This window comes from Castor canadensis, chromosome 2 (genome assembly GCF_047511655.1).
Source record: "Castor canadensis chromosome 2, mCasCan1.hap1v2, whole genome shotgun sequence".
NCBI classification, from domain to species: Eukaryota; Metazoa; Chordata; class Mammalia; order Rodentia; family Castoridae; genus Castor; species Castor canadensis.
In genome coordinates, this window is record NC_133387.1 from 198,086,317 (window position 1) to 198,110,017 (window position 23,701).

Genomic DNA, 23,701 nt, shown 5'->3' on the forward strand with positions numbered 1-23,701 from the left:
TCTGTTTATTTGTAGATAGGTGACTTGCTTTATACGAAAACCTACAAGGACTGGAAGACATATGTTAGTATGTTCCTCTCTGTAGTCTAGGCTGACCTAGGGAGTCTTTTTCATTTGACTTGGCTCCTGACAATCTGAAGAGGTGGAATGTTCCAGGTAGCTTATTTCTTTATAAACTGTTGAATGACATGTTTGGCTCACTTCCCAAAAACACTCTAGAAACAGTACTTGCAAGCATGTCAACCTGTATTCTGGGAATTGTGTTCTCAAAATTATCCTAATCTGTGGATTAGTTTAGTTAATTCCTAAACTTGGAATGGGTTTTTATCTTTTCAACTTTTGGCTGTGCAAAATTTCAACTTTTTAAAAAAACCCTTTGGTCCAAGAGCTTGGATTTTAAGATTAATTTAGCTCAATTTTCCAAATTTGGATTATTGTTATTCTTGATTTAGAGAACTGAGTTCATCCATCCCCAATCATGGCAATCATCCAGCTCAACCAACCAAAGTCTAGCAGTGAAAAGGGAAATCTGTATCTAACCTTTGCTTCTAGGAACACATATGGTTCTTACGTGTAGATGTGTTTGCTCCATCAATAAACAACTCCAGGGTAGAACGATTTGTGGGATGCTAAATAATGATTTACATTTCTTGGACAGATGACACAAGCACAAAAACAACACAAGCCCATGTTCTATAAAAGGGTTCACAATAATTTATTCCACTACTGAAAGGGGCTGGCCCTACTGTCTACCCAGCTGTTATAGTGCCTGCAACCGGATAATGAACAGGAGACATGTCCTGTATGCAAAGATCATAATTTAATGGGGAAATAATGAGAATACTTACATCTCAAATAAAAACAACTTTAATTGCAATGCTATAAGGTGTCATCAATGAACTGCTAGTTTTTATGTCACTGTTTTTTTGTTTTTACTGTTAGCTAAATATTCAAGTTTAGCTGGACTTCTAATAGTTTTCCATTGTCTTCTTTTTTTCCAGGATCCAATTCAGTGTTCCATGTTGGCTTTAGTTTTCCTGTCACTCGAGTCTCCTCTGATCTGTGACAGTTCCTCAGTATTTTCTTTTGCTTCATAACTTTAATAATCTTGGAGGTGCTGGGCTCACATACATCCTGTAGAATGTCATCTATCTTGAGTGTGTCTGATGTCTTTCTCATGATCACCGGTTACAGACTTGGATAAAAAACATCACAGAGGTAAAGTGCTCTCTACATATCATGAGCACAAGTCAATGGCATGTTATTACTAATATTAATTTCATCACTGGGTTATGCCAGGGCTGATAGGCTGTTCTGTAAGTTATAATTTTCCACACTCTGTGTTACTATGTGCATTAAGAGAGGCTATACTCTACCTTCTAAGAGGAAGACTAACTACATTTCTAATAGTTATTTAGAATATTTCTTCTACCCTATTCATTTCACATGAATGAAATTTACTATCATTATCAGTGTGGACTCATGGATATCTATCTTATATTCAGGATTATAAACCAACTATTCAATGTAGCATTACATAGTTTGTTGCTGAAATCATTCTGGATTAGATCACTGGGAGCTTTTTTCATTATTTCTAAAGTATAAATTATAAAAGGTTCCATCCAGGTCAATTTCTTCTAAGCCAATATTCTTAAGCAGTAGCTGAACCACAATTATTCTGTAATGGTTACACTAACAGCTGTTTCCAGTTTAATAATGCTGGAATTGATTAATCTTTTTATTTTAACACATCTTGTCACCTCTCTTCTGAAACTGACAAAAACTATAATCCATGTGATGAAACCAAGTTGAGCATCCAATATTCAACACATCGGGTTTAACTGTGGCAAGGTGATCTTCTATACCCTAATGACACATTTTTTAACAAAAACACGATTCTCTGTGATGCAAGAAAATCAAAATTTTAGCTACATGTCAAATAGTGACCAAGAAGGTCACAAACCTAATAAAAAGCTAAGGGAGTATTTGTATGCTGCCAGGTTTTCCACAGTCCATTTGGGAACTTTTGCAAATATTTCAGACAAGCCTGCATGCCTGTTACGGTTGGTATTTTCTTTATGGTCCGTTTACTTCTCTCCTCTTTAGACACTTGCATTATTAATATCATTATTAATATTTTCCTAATCTCTTGTAACAGTAATTCACCAAGAAAAGGCCACCAAATTCTGCTCTGATTTTCTACTTAGCCAAATCCAAAGTGAAATTCACAGCAGTAGAAACCTTTTTTTCTCACTGTGAAGCCAACATAGCTGCTCTCCAATACAATGGATCTTCAAGTACAAAGCCTAGACAAAAGCCTTTTTTTTAAAAAACGCTTTAAGCCTAAAGCGTGCTTATTTGGTTTATTTTTAAAGTAGTTTAAAACACAGTGTAAACATACATTAAACATGCTGTGGCAGTAACATGAGGTTATTTACATGTTGACATATCCACATGTATACACACACACAAAATGCAGATAAATACAGAAATAATACAAAATAAACAAAAAATTCAATATGATAATTTACTAGCAGTCATGTGCATCACTTACTTTGTCATGTTAATGGCTGCAAAGAAGCTCCCAGTACTGAAATACAGTATCTAAATAACCAACTTTTACATAAACATAGTACCTCAAATTTTAACACTATAGAAATAGGATTCTGAACTAAAAACCAGGTATTGTTCCTGCCAAGTCCCTAATTGTAAAGATCTCAGCTCAGAAGGATTACTGAAATTACAGCCTTCCATATGTGGTGGTCTTGTGGATTTTAAGCTTAGATAATGTGCCAGCAGTGTTTAGATCTGTTTTAGCTGGTGTTGTTCTCTGTGAAAAAGAGGCAGTTACTCATTGGTGGGAATACAACCTCTAATATGCCACCAACAGAGGTCAATGACTCTTTATCTAAGACACTGAGTGGATTCAGGCACAATTGAGTGCCTCTCAGACATGGGAAACACTGGTGAGAGATGGCGGATGGTATGAAGGGAGTGTCATCCAAGTGTGGTGGTCCTGGCACCTTTAGCTGTCACCCCTCCAACACTGGAGCTCCTCAAGTAGCCCTTACATAAGCCTTGTCAATGTCCACGCTCACAGTAACTGCTGGAACTCATCGGTAAGCACAGAAACTCCATTTTCTCAATACAGCCCCAAGAAAGAGCCACCCTTGACCATGGCCTGTCTCTTATGAGTGATTAAATGATACCCTACTGGGCCCCCAACCCATGTTAAAGCTTCTAAACATTGGTTTAACACATACACATCAGTTTTCTGCCAATGGCTTAACTGTGAGTACTGATATTCCTATTTCAGAATAGAATATTTTAAATAATCCTATTTCAAATATTGGGGACGGTTGTCCTAAAATTGTGAAAAACCTTATTCATTGAGCTTATCCTCTTAACAGTCCATGCCATTCATCAGCCTGAGTTTTCCCAAGGTTGTTGCCTTTTGCAGAAGACAGGCAATGTAACAGTGGATGGACACAGTGAATGTGTTCAGGAAATTGAGACCAGTTGATAAATACCTGTTCTTAAGTCTCTGAGTCAACAGGAGCTAGGCTGGACATAGAATGTTCAGAAAGGCTAACCTTGTTTTTAAAGTGTTTGGATTTGGCAAGGTAACATAAAAGTAAAGGAGGTGAAATTACATAGCGATTTCTACCCTACAGGGAAAACCTTTGGTCAAGAGGAAAATGACTTGTGGACAGGAGTCACACATCTGCTTTTCATCTTTACACAGTGATGTGAGGTCGTGGTGAGACCATCATGTGACAACTGTATTGTGAAACCAGAGAATAAAATCTGCCCAATTGCCTGCCTCTGACTTTAGTCAATAAAGGACAAACCGTATTGGGGTTCTAACTGCTAATTAAGCCACTCTCCATACATAGCTGGGAGTGTTTATTACAGGCTGAGTATCCCTAAATCCAAAAATTAAAAATCTGCAACTTTTTTCTGTTGCAGGTGGAAAATTCCACACTGTGAAGCTTTGTTTCATGCACAAAATTATCAAAAATACTGTATAAAATAGCATGCATGCAACAAATACATGAAACAAATGAAGTCCAGACTGGACCTGAGTGCCAGTTCCACAACACCTGTGTATTCTGGAATATCTGCATGTACATGACACCTCACATATATGCAAATATCCCGAAGTCTAAAACACTTCTGTCACCAAGCACTGCAGACAAGGCACACTCAACCCCACTACACACTGAAGTGGCCGGGTTGAGGTTCGGAGGAATTCTAGATCAACATCCATGTGAGTGATATGCTTTTCAATGCAGTTGCAGACCTGAAGGCTGAGGCTGGGAGGGGCAGGATGTGGGTGATATCATCACAGGATTTTAGCAGCTGATTGCTTTTCTTTGCAACACAGATTTTGGGAAGGCATGTCACAATGTGTAAAGCATCACAGAACAAGAGTCAAGTATCTTTATTTTCACTATTTGGAAACTTGGATAGTTAACAATTATGGGAAATATGTTACATTTTTTTCCTCTACCAATCCTCAAAATGCCAGCAAATGAGACATTTCTGAGAAATTTGATTACCCTAAGGCACCTTACCCAACAGAGGACCAATGCACAAACAAGTGAGACCGCTCATTGCAAACAAGAAGAAATGACATTTCTTCATAACTTCATGGCCATTACAGGAAGGCAAGGGTGACTTTACTTTTCAGATCTCAACACATAACACAACAGAAACACTGTTCAGTTGAGTGGCTAGTTTCTATAAACCAACTTAGTGGAGTAGTGGCAGAACAAAGGGGTCACCTGCAAAATACATTTATGTTTCACACCGAGGCTAGTTTTATATAACACAGAAAATGCTGAACTGACATCCTCACACTGACTACACTGCTGAGTGATGTGGGTGCTTGTTGAATGCTTCCCAGGCATGGATGAGGCGACTCTAATGTCTTTTCACACTGTCTGTAGGAAGGTAAGGTTCCACTACTGCAATGGGATTGCAGTTTTGAACGTGATTCTCTTCCAGTGACTGGCATTGCATTCCTGCATAATTAATATTCCAAATGTTTCTGAAAACATGTTTCAGCTTTTTCAGTGCTCATAACCCTCTGCAGGAACCTTACTTCAGGGGAAAAGGCAGCGTTAGCCTCACTCCAAAATATGGTAGTGATTTGCTTATCTATGTAGCCAATATGAAGTAAATGGAGCCATCCTCACCAGTCTATCGGGCTAACCCTTTAAGCAAAAGTGCAACATGAACCAGCATGCTGTCTCCTGTTTCAGGACAGGAGCCTCATCAGCAATCCACAAAATACGCTCAGCAGTAGAAAGGAGAGCTGGCTGCAGATCCACGTCCCACACAGCCCAAGCCTGAACCCCTCACTGAGCACCAGCAACATCAGTTCCCAGACAACTCAGGATCAGGGACGCGCTGGTCAGTGTGACTACAAAGCTAAAGTTGACATTTCTTGAGGCAGCAACACGTGAAGTTAAGATTCTGAATCTCTTTGCAGTCAAGGTAGTTTTTGAAAAGGAACTAATCTGCCTTAAGAGGTTCTAATCTAGCAGAATGCCAGATGATGGCAAGGGTGCTTAAACTGAGAGTGCCATATTACCAGGGGACAGGGGAGTTGCAAGGACCACCTTCTGTTCCAGCAGAGGGCAGTCACGGTGGCAGCAATAGGAGTCACCAGGCACCTTGACCCAGAAGCTCGAACAATACCTCTTTGTAGTGTAGAGAGAAAGAAAATGACAAACTTTTATCAAATTGTTCCATTACATTACAATTTTACAACACCACCATATTTTTAATTCATATGTCAATTCGTTAATATTTATTCCTGGATGTGACTGTCTACTACTATTATCCTCTCTACTTGTTCATATATTTTTTCAAAGTATAAATGCTCCGAGAGTAGCTGGGTGTGTGTTTAATTCTAGAAATATTCATTTAAAGTAGAAGGAGCTGAGATTATAGATTATAATATATAAAAAAGAGTTTTACACAGTAAACACCTGAGTATCTATAAAGTAGAGAAAACTCCAAGGAAACAAGTGAGGCCCACTACACCACGGCTGATCAAATGGCAAGTAGCCAACTTTTTTGGACTCTTGAGAAGACAGGCTCTTTGCCACATATATTTACAGAAATAATATGTTGAGTTGTTGGACTAGAAATAATGGGAAAAATGGCTGGTGCACAGCAGTTGTTCTTGATACATATACACGGGGCACAGACCTATTTCCAGGCTCAATACATTCAGTGGAATTCCTAGAAAAGGCTGTAAACTAATAGGCAGAGAAGAAATCATGTACAGACTTTTATTTCTGCTAAAGATGACAACATGATTTCAAGCTTTGTGGTACAAATATAAGAAATGTATACTTTCGTATTTCTTTTCTGTTTAAACTAAACATAGGCTTTAGAAGGCATGGCTTCCCCAGTAGTGTTTTCAAACAACATCTTTATCATTTGGAGAACGTCTCATAAGCCAAAATTGGAGAACATTAAAACACACCAGCACTTCACGAGAGGAACTTCAGTTGTATACTTCTGTAATGTTCTTTGACAGTTTCCCATCAGTGTAACTGTACTCTTGTGATGCCACTACCCTGCTACACTCGCAGAAGACATGTGCATATGATTTACTAGTATTTGCACTTTAATATAAAATTTTATAAAGATTCCAAAGTTATGAATATAGTTTTACACAACCTCTAAAGTAGAGGTCCAGTAATCTGATTCACAAGTCAAATGTGCCCACCACAAAACTATTTATTTTCAGGCTTTTGCAGAAACAGTTTGCTGATCCTTGCTCTAAACCCATGGAAGTTGTCTAGAATTCTGGACAGATTGTTTACAGTGGAATCAGTGTAGGACTTAATTTGACTTTCTTTATAGACATCATATACATCATTGCATTAGAATATCTACTTGGAGAACACATAAAAATAAAGTTATGTTCAAACAAAGACTTATTTCCTTGAAATGTTTAGGACCAGCAAAACAATCATATATAAAAGCAGTATATTTTTTAAGGAATAATAATAAATGAACAATTTAAATTACATTTTAAGTAATGATTTCAAGGCTCCCCAGAAAATGCATAGCTCACTGCCAGGGCAAATCTCAAAATCCAGATAGCAGGTATTTCTGATTTCCAATTTTTTGGAATATAGTATTTAACACAGTATTTGAGATTCTGTAATTGTTATGGAAGAAACACTGAAGAGAATTACTTATTACCAAAAAAGCAAGATATTTAAAAGAAATAAGAAACAGCCAAAAAAGAATGACTGCAGTTTAAACATCTTTTTCTTTTTCTTTTTCCATTAATAGGGAGCTACATAGTCTGCTGGTGAAGAATTTGATAGAAATGTGCTGTTTTCATTTCGAGGGCTGATCCCCATATCTGTGTCAGATAAATCATAGCACTTATTATTTGTTACCATGGATACCATGAAGATACTGCCATCCACTAAACAGTATTAGAGGAAGACAACGTAATTTTCAGGGACTAGTCCTGTTTTGCCTTCATAAGTTGCCTTTAACCATCCCGGCTCCACTGATGGGTACACTGGCAAAAAGAAACAAATACATACGTGTCAATCCACACTAGCTTTGAATAGTTATATAAAATAAACGGGTAAAAACGCACAGCAGATTGCATGCATACATTCACCTTGTCAAAACATATGTCTTTTCCACTCATATCAATCAGACAATCTCTGTGTGAGTGCGTGTGTGCAGGCGTGTGTTCTTTTTTATAAGCAAATAGGTACAGACACACGCATGCTCATGTGGGGACGGGGCTTAAGAAGCAGAGCCTCTACTTCTGACTCTGCCCAGCAAACCATTCCTTCCCCCGCCCCTGGTGAGACCCTTCTGTCTGCAGTATAACTGTACTCACCATTAGAAAATATCGCCCCCTGGGGAAAGGACAGCTCATGGCTGTGCTCTGCTTTACAGGAGTACATGGCTTTTGCTTGGCTGAAAGATCAAGACAACTTGTAAAAACCACAGCCCTCAACTTGAGTCCATCTCTATTTAAAACTATTCTTAACGAGTGCTATTAGCTTTTAGCAATAATTGGACTATAATATATGTAAGAATGTGCACATTTAATCTACATCAGTGCATTCTTCACAAACTGAACATGGAATCACATGAAGAAACTGGACATCACGGCACATCAAAAGCCCTTCTTAGGTTTCTGGGTAATACCCCTTAATGGCAGCCACCTGGCTTGTAACAAACAGCATAGGCTGGTTTTAACGACTGGTATTATTTAATTGTTAGAAAACTGTTCAATAAACTCATAGATACTCTAAAGCTTTATTTTTTAGACCCTTTATTTTTTAGACCACTTGAGTGAGCTCTAAGAATTAAAAGGTAAATCAGTTGAGAGGGCATAAGAGAAACAGGAGATCAACTGATGACAAATGGCCACCAACTCTAGCTTCCCTGTCATGAAGGTGAGGAGATGGATGGAGGCTTTGCTCATCTCCTGAAGGAAACCAATGCTCAGCTCCCAATCACAGTCACCACATGCAAAATCATGCTCAACGTAGCCTTTGTGTTTTAAACCAAGCCAGAATTTGAGCATTTGATGTGAGATCTGATTTTAAAATGTGTGAGCTGACACTAAAAAGTCCTTCTCTGAAGCTCCTCATCTAGTCACCAGGCATGTCCCCTTTCTTCTGCAGCACTGAATTACCTCCTAAGACTTGAACTTTCTGACTCCACCCACTTGTGTTCCTACAGCCAGAGTGCAAACCAATGTTACTTCTAACTTGATTGACTGAATGACTTTGCTTACATCCTAAAACCTCAAGGGCTCTTCTGTTCACTCCCATCCATTATCTACAGAGCAAGCAGAGGTCAATTCTGAAGAGTGTATCAGATCACATGACCTCCTGGTGACAACCTCTAAATGTTTTTCTCATCAGGTCTACAAAGTGAACGTGTCTGTCTGTCTCTCCTACCTCTTTTTGCGTCTGCCTCTGGTCACTTAGTACACTCCAACTGCACTGGCCTTTCCTCTTCCTCAAAAAATCTCAAACTCATTCCTACCTCAGAGTAGCTGTGTACTCATAATATGTAAATGAATCATAGAGCAAAGGTCACGTACCCCATTGCACTATTTAGAGAACCTCAACAGTTTGGGATTGTATGAAATATAAATTAGATTTCTTTTCTTTTTTCCTTTGGCAGTGCTTGGGTTTGAACTCAGGGCCTTGTGGTTGCTAGTCAGGCATTCTATCACTTGAGCCACACCCCCAGGCCTGTTTTGCTTTAGTTACTTTTATTTTATTTTATTATTTTTTTTTGTTGCAAAGATGAGATTTATGTACACAATCAAATAAATAACAATTAAATGACTTAAACTGATATCAAGAATATGATCATAGATGTTCCGTAAGTTTTCATGTTTTTTTTTTTTTTTATGGACATACAGATATCTCATTGCACGCTGACTTTTTTTTTTTTACATTTTTCTTTTATTATTTATATGTGCATACAAGGCTTGGTTCATTTCTCCCCCCTGCCCCCACCCCCTCCCTTACCACCCACTCCGCCCCCTCCCTCTCCCCCCCAATACCCAGCAGAAACTATTTTGCCCTTATCTCTAATTTTGTTGTAGAGAGAGTATAAGCAATAATAGGAAGGAACAAGGGGTTTTGCTGGTTGAGATAAGGATAGCTATACAGGGCATTGACTCACATTGATTTCCTGTGTCTTTTACTTTTTGCCCAGGCTAGCGCAAACCACAATTCTATCGCCCCTCCCTGAATAGCTGGAACTACAGATGTGCACCACCATATGTAGTATTTTTTGATAGGAGTCTAACTTCTTTCCCAGGCCTTGAGTTATGATCCTTCTTCTCTGCCTCCTGAGTAGCTGGGATTACAGCTGTGAGCCACCATGTATTGTTTTTATTTTCATCTTGTCTCCCAACTAAAATATAACCTCCACGTCTGATGCTTAGTAGTAACTCAGTAAACACTTGCTAAGTGAATCAATGAAAAAAAGGATGGTCTTTTTAACATTCAGGATGTGTTGTCTGTCCTCCCTGAGGTCCTAGCACTGCCCCTGCAAAGAAGCATCAGTGGGACCTGCCATCTCCCCCAAAGCAATGGCATCGCACCACCACTTCATTTTCCTGGACCCAGGGTCTAGCTCCAGAATGAGGCTCAATCATTTAAAATGGGGTTCCAGAAGACTAGTGAAGACTGGAAAGCTTATGGAGAGAGGATTCTGCTCCAGTGTCTGGTTCACGTGAGGTGAGTCTCAGGCTGTATGTTCAGGAAGCTTGCCAGGGGACAGCTTTGGGAGCAACCTGCAGCCCACACAGCACTTCTCAGCGAATGTGGGCCAAGGTAGGAGGAGCACAGGCATCAGGGATGAACGGGCTTCACACTAAAAGAGCTGCGTTTGAGTGTGAGAGTATATGCACAGGTATGCCGGTCACAGACAGGCCTGTGGTGGAGGGAGAGGATGCCTCTGAGTCCTGGAGACTTCTTAGAACCAGACTACAGGAATCTTAAAGAGAATACTAGTTTTCCCCATTAACCTGCTAAAGTAGTAGAGTGCCTGACTAGCAAGTGCAAAGCCCTGAGTTCAGACCCCAGCACCACAAAAATTAAAAAAAAGAAGAAGATGCAAATATATTCTGAAAAAATCAGTCTCCAATGTAAACAAGTTCCTCCAATAGCAATGTCTTATTTCTTGAGTCACTAAGACAAATTATCAAGAGATGCATAAGGAAACAATTTCCAAAGTTGTAGAAATGACGATGATACATTCTTTCCAATGACATAATTTTTGTAAGTATCCTTTAAAATGCAACCAAGTTCTTTTAATTGATATTTTAGACATGAACGGCTCTCCTTGTAGCATCTCATGGCCTGGGTGGGAGAGTGGAGAAGCCCACAAAATAATCTTAAGGCTAAATAAACAGATACTGAAAAGTGTGTCAAAACACAGAGCACACAATACTGTCATGGCTTTTTGGTTATCAGTGCACATGTCCAGAAAGAGTTTTCTTGTGTGGAGCGCTGTAACTCCAGGTGCTAACTCGGAGGACAGTCTGATGACTTAATGTAGGCTCTGCAACAGTGAAGTTCCTCTCCAGCCACTAATGCTTCCTCTTTCACTGCCTCTTCTAATGAAGAGGATGAGAAAGTAACATGTCACCTATTGTGTTTCACTTCAGAAGATTCTAGTATCCCTGTGAAAAGGATTTTGAAAATCCTGCTTCTTACCCATGGAAGGATAAGGGAATAACAGCCACAGACCTGGAAGGCATTTCTTCCCTATCGTTAGGAAATGCTCTGATCACAGCCTGACTCCTCATTCTGAACGTCACATGCTGCTCAGGAGTAAACATGTAAAGGCATCTAAGGTCAGTATGGAAAATTTACCAATCTGGTCTTAAGAGAAATGTAAGAAAACTTCACCAAAATCAATGCAATGTTTTCTAGGGACCACTTGGCAATCTCCCAATCCTGTCCTGTCCTGGTCTTCCTGTGTGTCTCTCTCTCTCTCTCACAACTTTGTATACCATTGAGTTTCATTTCTGAGGGGAACAGAAGTGTGCACAGAATCAGAAGGATGACAAAGCCATACTATATACATATAAAAGCTACTAAAAAGTCACAACCATCTAAGTGTTCACCAGTAGGAGATTTAATAAATTGAGTACGCCAATTGAAGAACACATGGCATGAAACAATATTAGAAAACTTTTACACATTTGTTCTTGACAAGACTCCTAAATTACCCATGACAAATTGCTAATAACACTGTGTTTTCTTAGCTGGGCGCCAGTGGCTCAGGCCTATAATCCTAGCTACTCAGGAGGCAGAGATAGGGAAGATGCACAGTTCAAAGCCAGCCTGGACAAACAGTTTGTAAGACTCTATCTCAAAAAACCCACCAGGAAAAATGGCTGGTGGAGTAGCTCAAAGTATAGGCCTTGAGTTCACGCCCCAGTACCACACACGCACACACCTACCCAGCCCCCCCCACACACACCCAAACACTGCATTTTCTTAAAATTAGTCACATATTCTCTTTATAGCTTTTTTCCCCAACAGACACTGGCTGGTTCAGGCTTAGATAGAGGAGTGATTATTGGATGTCCCAAGGTTAAAGACCTTCCTTATGAGCACACAGAGCTAAAGCTGCTTCTGTCAAAGACAGGCTTACTGCCACTCCACTGAGCATGAAGTGAAATAGTGAGTGATAAAACATTTTTACATTAGAAACATGCACTTCATCCATCATTCAGTGACTTTGTTGAGCATGTGTTCTGTACTGGGTACTATGGTAGAAGCAGAGAAGCATCACCTCCACGGACCTTTTTCTAATTGTGTTTATCACAGAGTAAATACTTTGCAAAGTGTGGTCAAGAGAAGCAGAGCAGAGAGACTCTGAGATATCATTGCTGTGACATGATGGAATGTATCTGATAATTTGTTTTTTGTATTATTCCAGATATTAAGGATGGCTACAAAAATGTAAAATGATACAACTCTTTATTTTGAAAAATATCCTGTCATAAAATTATGGTATTTGCACCAATATATAATGGGTTTCTTCTTATTTTAAATAAACAGCAAAAACATCAGTAAAAAACACATAAACAATTGGAAGCTGAACAACACATTGCTCATTGAGGAAATTAAAAGGTTCCTGGAAGTTAATGAAAATGAAAACATGACCTACCAGAACCTATGGGACATAGCAAAGAGGAAAGTTTATAGCCATGAGTGCATATATTAAAAGGACAAAAAGATCTCAAATCAATGACCTAACACTACAGCTCAAACTCCTAGAAAAACAAGAACAAGCAAATCCCAAAACAAGCAGAAGGAAAGAAATAATGAAGATAAGGGCTGCAATCACTGAAATAGAAACCAAAAAAAACCACACAGAGAATCAATGAAACAAAAAGCTGGTTCCTTGAAAAACTAAATAACATTGACAGATCCCTGGCAAACCTGACTAAAATGAGGAGAGAAAAAACCCAAATCCATAAAATCAGAAATGCAAAAGGAAAGATAACAACAAACACCACGGAAATCCAGGAATCATCAGAGACCACTTTGAGAGCCTGTACTCGAATGAATTTGAAAATCTCGAAGAAAGGGACAGATTTCTAGAAACTTATAAACACCCAAAACTGAACCAAGAGGCTATTAATCACCTGAATAGATCTATAACACAAAAAGAAATTGAAGCAGCAATCAAGAGTCTCCCAAAAAGAAAAGTCCAGGACCTGACGGATTCACTGCTGAATTCTATCAGACATTTAAAGAAGAACTAATACCAACTCTCCTTAAACTGTTCCATGAAATAGAAAGGGAAGGAAAACTGCCAAACACATTTTATGAAGCCAGTATTACACTTATCCCAAAACCAGACAAAGACACCTCCAAAAAGGAGAACTATAGGCCAATCTCCTTAATGAACATTGACGCAAAAATCCTCAACAAAATAATGGCAAACTGAATTCAACAACACATCAGAAAGATCATTCACCACGACCAAGTCGACTTCATCCCAGGGATGCAGGGGTGGTTCAACTTATGCAAATCTATAAATGTAATACAGCACATTAATAGAAGCAAAGATGAAAACCACCTGATTATCTCAATAGATAGAGAAAAAGCCTTCGACAAGATCCAACACCACTTCATGATAAAAGCTCTAAGAAAACTAGGAATAGAAGGAATGTACCTCAATATTGTAAAGGCTATATATGACAAACCTACAGCCAACATCATACTTACTGGTGAAAAACTGAAACCATTTCCCCTAAAATCAGGAACAAGACAAGGATGCCCACTATCCCTACTACTATTCAACATAGTCCTGGAATTCCTAGCCAGAGCAATTAGGCAAGAAGAAGAAATGAAAGGAATACAAATAGGTAAAGAAACTGTCAAAATATCCTTATTTGCAGATGATGTGATCTTATACCTTAAAGACCCAAAAAACTGTACCCAAAAACTCTTTAGACACCATAAATAGCTACAGTAAGGTGGCAGGATACAAAAATCATTAGCTTTTCTATACACCAACAACGAACAAACTGAGAAGGAATATATAGAAACAATTCCATTCACAATAGCCTCAAAAAAAAAATCAAATACCTAGGAGTAAATTTCACAAAGGATGTGAATAACCTCTAAAAAGAGAATTACAAACTCCTGAAGAAAGAGATTGAGGAAGACTACAGAAGATGGAAAGATCTCCCGTGCTCATGGATCTGCAGAATCAACATAGTAAAAATGGCTATATTACCAAAAACAATCTATATGTTTAAGGCAATTCCCATCAAAATCCCAATAACCTTCATAACAGAGATTGAAAAATCTACTGTGAAATTTATATGGAAACACAAGAGGCCACGAATAGCCAAGGCAATACTCAGTCAAAAGAACAATGCTGGAGGTATCACAATACCTGACTTCAAACTATATTACAAAGCAATAGCAATAAAAACAGCATGGTACTGGCACAAAAACAGACGTGAAGACCAGTGGAACAGAACAGAGGACTGGAGATGAATCTACACAACTATACCCACCATATTTTTGACAAAGGTGCCAAAAATACACGATGGAGAAAAGACAGCCTCTTCAACAAATGTTGCTGGGAGAAGTGGTTACCCATCTGCAAGAAACAGAAACTAGATCCATGTCTATCACTCTATACTAGTATCAACTCAAAATGGATCAAGGAACAAAATAACAGGCCTGAAACTTTGAAGTTACTACAGGAAAGAGCAGGAAACAATCTGGAACAAATAGGTATAGGCAAGAACTACCTCAATACAACCCCAGCAGCCCAGCAACTAAGAGAAAGATGAATAAATGGGACTTCATAAAATTAAAAAGCTTCTGCACAACAAAAGAAATGGTCTCTAAACTGAAGAGACCACCCACAGAATGGGAGAAAATATTTGCCAGCTACACATTAGACAAGGGACCAGAATATACAGGGAACTTAAGAAACTAAACTCTCTTGAAATCAATGAACCAATTAAGAAATGGGCAACTGAACTAAATAGAACTTTGTCAAAAGAAGAAATTCAAATGGCCAAAAAACACATGGAAAAATGCTCACCATCTCTGGCTATAAAGGAAATGCAAATAAAAACCACACTAAGATTTCACCTCACCCCTGTTAGAATGGCTATCATCAAAAACACCACTAACAACAGGTGTTGGTGAGGATGGGGAAAAAGGAACCCTGGTACACTGCTGGTGGGAATGAAAGCTGGTGCAACCACTCTGGAAAAAAATTCGGCAGCTTCTTACAAATCTAAATATAGACCTGCCATATGATCCAGCAACTCCACTCTTGGGGATATACCCAAAGGAATGCAACACAGGTTAGTCCAGAGGCAATAGCACACCCATATTTATTGCGGCACTATTCACAATAGCCAAGTTATGGAAACAACCAAGATGCCCCACTACTGACGAATGGATCAAGAAAATGTGGTATTTATGCACAATGGAATTTTACTCAGCCATGAAGAAGAATGAAATGTTATCATTTGCTGGTAAATGGATGGAATTGGAGAACATCATTCTGAGTGAGGTCAGCCAGGCTCAGAAGACCAAAAATCATATATTCTCCCTCCTATGTGGACATTAGATCTAGGGTAAATGCAGCAATGTGGTTGGACTTGGGTCACATGACAAAGGGAGAGCACATACGGGAGATATAGGAATAGGTAGAAAACCCAAAACATGAAGGGTCACATGAAAAAGGGAGAGCACATACGGGAGATATAGGAATAGGTAGAAAACCCAAAACATGAAAGCGTTTGATGCCCCCACTCCAGAGGAACTAACACAGAAACCTTAAAGTGACAGAGGTTATCATGAGAAGGGGATCAGGAACCAATGTAAAGATCAGTTAGAGTTGAATCAACATGGGTTGTAAGACATGGGTACACGAAAGCAATAGTAGGAATCTCTCTGTATAGCTATCCTTAACCCAACTAGCAAAAACGCTTTGTCTTCCTTATTATGCTTATGTCTTTTCTTCAACAAAATTAGTGATAAGGGCAGAACAGGACCTGCCTGGAACTGACGAGGGGAGGGAAAAAAGGCTAGGGGAGGGGGGCAGGGTGGAGAAATGACCCAAACAATGTATGCACATGCAAATAAATGAAAAAAAAAAGAATTAAAAAATTTCTGCTTAAATTTCTGAGGCAGTTAATAGCAATAAATATAACTCAGATAAATAAAAGCTCTTTGGGGTCATTAATGGTTTAAGTTTATAAAGGTGTTCTGAGACCCAAAAGTTTGAGAACCACTGTCACAGGTGAGACTGGAAGGCTAGGCACCAAAATCTAATAGTAATCTTCTTCAGGTAATGACATTAGAAGCGGTTTTTATTTGCTTCTTTATTAGTATTCTTCACATTTTCTAAAAGGGGACAAATCAAATCACTTTTGCATGTCACGACGTTTGTCTCTATGTGTGCTACAGTGTTTCTACGTTTCTCCTGTGTCTCTCATGTCATTTTATTTTACACAATGATTTCAACTCACACTCACTGGAAAAGACTCTGTGAGCTTTCTTTTGTGCTTTGTAAATATGAACAAAACATTGGTCTTTTAGATTATGGTAATTAAAATATTTGATTGTTCATAATAAGCCAGATACTTAAGTCTCTCACACAATTCTCAGCTTAACCATCAGAAATATTTGTACGGATTGTCTAAACAATAGGATTTTAAGTGGCCTCCCTTCTGACTCTGTAACTGACTGTAACCAAGATGAAGTCTTGGGGAGACTGTTTTCCACATGCTTTGACAATGGTGAGCCTAGCAACACTTGGCTCTTGACAGTATTTTGCAGATTAAAGAAAACATTTGTAAACAACCAGTGTCTGCTGGGGGCTTTGCTAGATAGCTGAGCACATTTTTCTCTATTTCACTGGTTCCCATATGTTCATGTACGTAAGAATCACACGGGAAGTTAGCCGAAATGCAGGTTCTCAGGCCTCAATATCACACATTCTAGTTTATAGGGTCTGTGGCAAAACTCTCAATCTCCCTTTTAACGAGTCTTGCAGGATGTCCCCCAACCCAGCTCCACTGAAGCTACTTTCTTAAAGATCTCCAATGATGTCTTAGGGTTAACACCAGTGTTCTCTCTTGATGACCTCAACTTTTTTGGTAACTTTGACTATACTGGCCAGGCCTTCTCCTCCTGGCCACTCCTTTCATTCTTTGCCTGATCCTTAAGTAAAGACATTTCCCAAAGATAGTGCTTCTTTTCCACTCAGGGGCCCAACGCTGGGTGTCCTCGCCCTTTATGTATGCAGAGTAACTGCTGTGTAGGACTTCCTCAAATACACCAAACTCCCTCTTACTTGTCCCTCAGGCTCCTCAAAATCTATGGCCACAATTTTCCCTCCACTCTCCTTCATACACACAAGCTGAGACCAGAAGCTAATCTACCATTAACAATGCTTACTCTCAAAGACCTGGAGGTTTGGTTACTGGCCTCTTACTTTCAGTATCAATGCAGTTGGCTAGAAGCCAGGTGTGATGGTGTGCTTCTCTTTTCCCAGCACTCAGGAGGCTGAGGCAGGAGGATTGAGAGTTCAAGACCACCCTGGGCTACCCAGCAACACCCTGTCTCAGAGAGAAAAATAAACAAAAAATCAGTTGCCTAGTCCTGATCTTATCCATAAAAAATTCCTTTCAGCTTTTCATGTTTTGCTACTCTCCTAATGAAGTCCTTCTAAACTTAAATGTTCCATCCTGACTGGTTGACTCTTCTCTCCTTCTACCACTTGAGGAAGCCACTTGAATCACCTGCCCCAGTGCATCTCTGATTATCCATCTGCTCAGTGACAGCCAGTGCCTACAGCAGCTCCTGGAGGTGTTACTTTTCTGCGTCCAAGGCCACCCATCAAAATCGCCCAATGGTCTCTCCCAGATAAGGCTAGTCTTCCTATCTGTCTCTGCTGTTTCCATCCTTCAAAGTGTAATGCAAGGGTAACTCTGAGTTCCCCAGATGGAACACAAGACAGGCACTGAAGGAGGTAAGGCACAGAAATGCCCTCAACTTCTATGTGCTGTTCAGTTTTACTCAATGGTACAAGAGTGTTACATGACTCATGAAACAGCGCTTAGATACCATTGATACATTAATTAGAGGCTTGGATATCTAAGGCAAGCAGGTTCAGCAGTAATTGTAACAATTATTAATGCAGAGACCATCTACAGAGCACAAAACAAATATATTATTCTGTTTGTTCACAACAATTTGGCAAGCTCAGAATTATGACCTTCATTTCGGAGATAAGGAAAACAGATTTCCAACATAAGTAGCTCCAAAGTTATACAACGAGGATATGGCAGATCAAAATTTTGAATGATCCTAAAGTTCATTCACATGGAAAGTTATGACACAGTCCACAAGCGGTATAGACTGGGTGACAAAGGAAGACTGGAACCCTGAATGTATGGTAGAGTGAGGTCTAAGTTTATGCTCTGCCTATTACAAGTTGACTTACAGTATTTAGATGTGTAAGTATATTAAAAATACGTGGGCTGATTGCTACACATCTAAGTCTATCTGTTATGTGACAGCTTTCATCTTTACTTCATTACCTGTTTATTTTTTAAAGCTCTGTGAGATTACATTTCTAATTACAGTCCAGTCAGCCCTCCATTCAACCAGATTAAAATATTCAGAAAAAATTGCATCTGTGCTGAGTAAGTACAGAGGTTTTTATGGTCATCATTTCCTAAATAATGCAGTTAGAACAACTACTTCTATTGAATTTATATTAGGTATTATAAATAATCTAAGGATGATAATTAAGTATGTAGCATGATGTAAGTAGTTTATATGCATACACTGTGATTTTATACGAGGACCTTGAGCATCTGCAGGTTTTGGTGACCTGTGTGACTGGGAGAGGTGTGTGTGGGGGTGGGAGGGGGGTGTGTGAGTGGGAGGGGTGTGTATGGGTAGGGGGTGGGAGGGGTGTGTATGGGTGGGGGGTGAGGGTGTGTGAGTGGGAGGGGGTGTGTGAGTGGGAGGGGGTGTGAGTGGGACGGTGTGTGGGGTGGGGGTATGGGAGGGTGTCTGGGGTGAGGGTGTGGGAGGGGTGGGTATGTCAGTGGGATGGGTGTGTGAGTGGGAGGGTGTGTGTGTGTGAGGAGTATGTGTAGGTGTGTGTGGGGTATGTGGGTGTGTGAGTGTGTGGGAGGGGTGTGCCTGTGAGTGGAGGGGTGGGTGTGTGAGAAATATGCCTGGGTGTGGGAGGGGTGTGTGGGGTTGTGAGAGGCGGGTCCTGGAACCAATCCCCTTGGATCCTAGGGAAGACTTGTTGAGTTTCTACTAACAGAAGACTGTTCCGAGCTTCCTAATAGAAGGGCTCCATCTAGTGGAGCAATCCAACCATACAGCAGGACAGAAGTGCAGGGTTAAGCCTGGTACACACCAAAAGCTAAAAGCAAGGACAATCTCAGAGAAACTGATGTTTGCTAGGGCATGCAGTGGACTGTTTTCATCATATCTTGGTAAGAAAGAAGATGATGAAAACAGTGTGGACAAAGCTAAGGTGCAGGCAAGAGCTTTGGGACTGGCTGTAAAAATGCAAGGCACTGACCATCTTAGTAAGATCTCAAAGTGATTCTGCCCTGGAATTCAAAGAAAACACACACAAACCACAAACTACTACTTGAGGTTTTGCACAACACTAGTGTGTGAAGGTCATTGTTATCCCTAGTAAAACAAATTCAGTATTGTGTAAGCATTTTATCAAGGCTTGCTGGAAAAGCCCATATACTTTTATAAGGTTGATAAAAATTCTTTGGTTGAATAACTTTTAGAAGAAAGACACAGAAATTAAATTATCTGTGATTCTTTTACTTAACAGCCATGATGATCCAGATGTAGAAAGCTTAAAAATACCTCAGTAGAGCCAAAAGAAAAAAATATTAAAGTTTGTTCTTCAAGTCCTCTCATTTTTATACTATTTCATTAACAAACATCTGAGGACCTCCTCTAAAAAGAAAATATTAGAAAGCCCCCACCTTTATGAAATTCTATTACTCAAATTAAAAACCAAAGCCACAGTGGATGAGAAGAGTCAGTGAGGAGGAGGAGGGCGGGGGCTGAAGGAGTGCGTGTACTGACTCAGCTGGAAGCAGCAGGACTGGCACTGAGCCAGGTTCTGTACTCCAGCTCTACAATGCTTCAGCAATCCTGAAGAATGGATGACCATGAAGATTCTTCCAGAAACACTTACATACACTTTTGAAAAATTTCACAAAATGACTGTCAACAAAGAGGTACGAGAGTTATGGCCATGCTTGGCTTTTAGGAAAGCCTTCTAGAATCCTTTTGCAAGATTTTAGCGAACGTCACAGTAACAATCGGAAACACCAAGTCCTGTTTGTAGATGTGATCTCCTGGTGAAGGGCCAGGAGAAGCCAATTTGACCGTCTTTTTACAAAGCTGAGGGTAGAACCGTCACAGACGACCTGTCATGGTGACTGTGTCACCACTACTTATTTTTCAAATATGTTTAAAGTTTTTCAGAACTTACCGCCCAGAAGAAACTGGCTTCAGTGAACCAACATTTTCAAATAGTTGGGCCTTTGCTGCCACTCTGAAAAACAATTTTAAATGCATTTAAGTATTATTTTAATATTTAAATAAACAAGCAAAAACATATTTTACTAATTTTAAAAATGAAGTCAATTGGAAAATCATTTTGTTCAATGTGAAAAGTCAAGGTTATCATTTAAAGAAAACAAAAAAGGATTTGCTAAGCACCACCACCAAAAACTGTCTTAAGCTTTAGTGTAAAAGAGATATTTAGCAGGAGTCCCGGGCTGGGGCTGTAATAAACCTTCAGTGGCCTCCCCTGGGGTCTTAGGGTCCTCATCCTTTTTACCTCAGGAGGCTGAGGTGGCAGTGAAAGGAACATTTTCTCCCCACTCTGCTCCCAGCAGGCAGCAGGTTACTGACTCCTGTGGAGCCACAAGGGTAGAAGCTAAGAATCAAATCAGCATGACAGAGAAGCTGTTGCTCATTCCCACGGCCACAAAAAAGCTAATGCTAAGATTATTTCCAGGGAGAGGAGGAATAGGAACAATGGAGGAGGTGAACTTATTCAAAGGACACTGTGCACATGTATGACATTATTGCAATGAAATCTTCCTGTATTAATAATGTATGCTAACAAAAATAAAATTTTAAAGAAAGATTATTTCATGTGTTTTTTATAGGTGTAAAGTGAAAATATGTCCAATAGGTAGACTTGCAGATGCAGCTCTCATTTCAAATCATTGAGAGTGTGTGTGGTGGGGTTGTGGGGAGGGCTTGTCTTATTTGGAGAGGTAAGGCATTGGGTGCAGAAGGAAAACAACTGAAATGAAGGCACCCTGGGTAATCACCAACATTCCTGCATCTTCTAGAAGGGAGTATCAGATTCCATGATGGCTGCCCTAGGCATTACACTAAAATAATCTATGTTCTTTTTGAACTGTCAAACTCTTCACAGAGCCAAGCCATTTGATAATCTCAGGGATTATTTTATATCTAACACAGAACACAGACATTTTTGTTCAATTTCTACATTAACTAGCAATGTGAAACGAAGATCTTCTCTTTCCTCCACCAAGAATTGAGTTTATATTCTCTCATTTCCAATTAAAAGGTTCTTGCCAGTACTGCCAAAAAAAAAAGTATCTCTCCTCTTTGCCTTTCATGTTCCTTGTTATCTATGAGCTTATTTAAATCACTGAGGACTCAGGCCCAGGACGCAGAGGACAGAAAAACCAGCCAGCCTTCACAGGCTAGGAAGCAGCTGATTGGTCACAGAGAGGGGAAGCTGGGTAGCTTTATAGGAAAGCTTCTTGCTCCAAAGCCCATAGGTACCCTATTATACATTGATTTTCGTGTCCTTAAGTGAAGCTATATCTCTGTTCTAGGAAAACTGCTTGAAGTGCTGCCCTATGGGACTGTTTACATGTCCTAAGCCTGTAATACTTTCCCATCCCTTTTAGAAAAGAACAGAGCCATACAGAAGTTGGCTGCATCACTCAAGAGAAGAGGCATTTCACTACAGGGTCCCCAGGGTTCTTTGGAACAAACTCAACCCGCCTGCATCCCTGGGAGACACAGATGACACAAACTAATCCCCACTTACACGGAGCCAGGGCGCTGGTAGCCATTGCTAGAGGCAGGATCCAGCCGTGACCTCCTGCACATTTTTGGTGGCAGCTCTGGGTTTGGTGTGGCTTTGGGTGTCTCCTTGGAACCAATAGAAGTTAGGCTTTGAACAGATCCACTATAGCTCTTGTTTCCTAAAACGAAAGCCCAAGAAAATAGGCAAGGTGCTATTAGACAAAATAATATCAGTAACGCAGTACATGTGCATAACAAAAGGAAACGTTTTTCTCCAAGATGAAATGGGAAGGCACAGAATGTTCTTTAGGCACAGCACTCCATCACTCAGGGAGATCAAAATCTATAGTAATTACAAAGACATCACCTCAAGATGGGAGGACGCGGGAGAAAGTCACTGTGCACAGACGTTTTAAAATCCGAGTTCAGGAACAAAGCAGATAAGCATCACTAGTTTCCTCCATTAACTGTATCCCTGTCTAGTAATGTCACTGAGGCAGTGACGGCTTGTCGGGACTGTGCTCTTGCTTACCCTCGGCTGCAGAAACAGATCTCAGAGAGGAAGCAGAGGGACGCTTCAGTCCTGAAAGTCCAGAAGGCCCCTTCCTCACCAGGTCTATGGGCGGCGAAATGTCCCCGGGGCTAGTGACTGACGCCACGCTCTGGCAATCGGATTCTGCATCTGTTTTGGTTGCGTCTTCTCGAGAGCTTGATTCAGGACTGGTTGTCCAGACACCAAGACTCTTCTGTCCATTGGAAGACGATGGCGTTGCAATCCAGGGAATCCCTCCAGGCTTCTCCCTGGGCTGGCAGGAGGCTGACTTTGTAGTGCTATTTTGTTCAGAGGAGTGAGAGGAGAGAGACTCAATGCTGCCCATAGGTGTGCTGTCTGGGCTGCTGCTGTAGGAGTCACCTGAGGATGAGTGGGAGTGACACAAACAAAAATATGGTAGCTGTTGGTCACATCTCCACGAAAACCCTCCTGTTCTCAGCTCACTATGTCCTCTCTGGCCACCTGATCCCACTGACACAGTAAACCATTACTTTGTGTGGAGAACTGCCCTCAGTATTGGAGAAAGTCTTTAAAATATGCACTTGAACTTGGTCGATTTATTTTTTAACACTATTCAAGGAAGACTTCATATATATCTATGAACTATCTACCCCTATGTTATAACTTTGTTTCTTGAGGTATTTGTGGGTTGACTTGAACTCAGGTAAGATTTGCCTCTGAAACAGGACTCAGAAATAAGATAAATCAGATTCCTTTGTAACATTATAAGAAATCAATGGAAGGAGGCATATTAGAGATGCATTTCTACATCTTTTACTTTTCCGATCACAGGTGTCTCTGAGTTATAATGTCCTTTAATTCAAAGGCCTAATTTAATGTCAGCAGCAGATTACAAGCTGCTCACAATTTTCAAAGAAAGGGCTTTTGTTTCTTTTTTTGTTAAGAATGTAGTAACCTAAGAAACTGGCTTCTTAGCACATTTATTTTTTAATGTTCCTAAAAGTTAAAAAAAATC

At 39.9% G+C, this 23,701-nt stretch overlaps 1 protein-coding gene across 7 annotated transcripts in view; it reads right to left on the reverse strand.

Annotated features, from left to right (window-relative positions):
* Positions 1-851: 851 nt before the first annotated feature.
* Arhgap42 (Rho GTPase activating protein 42) overlaps positions 852-23,701 on the reverse strand; it is a 232,319-nt gene continuing 209,469 nt past the window's right edge. For 6 of the 7 annotated variants that reach the window (XM_074066847.1, XM_074066848.1, XM_020166655.2 and 3 more), the window contains 5 exons: positions 22,705-23,085; positions 22,195-22,351; positions 20,587-20,649; positions 7,895-7,974; positions 852-7,561 (listed from right to left, as the gene is read on the reverse strand). In XM_074066847.1, coding sequence (XP_073922948.1) covers positions 7,473-7,561; positions 7,895-7,974; positions 20,587-20,649; positions 22,195-22,351; positions 22,705-23,085 — 770 coding nt within the window. In that variant the 3' untranslated portion in view covers positions 852-7,472. The remainder of the gene's footprint in view (positions 7,562-7,894; positions 7,975-20,586; positions 20,650-22,194; positions 22,352-22,704; positions 23,086-23,701) is intronic. The other variant, XM_074066846.1, reaches the window with a different exon arrangement.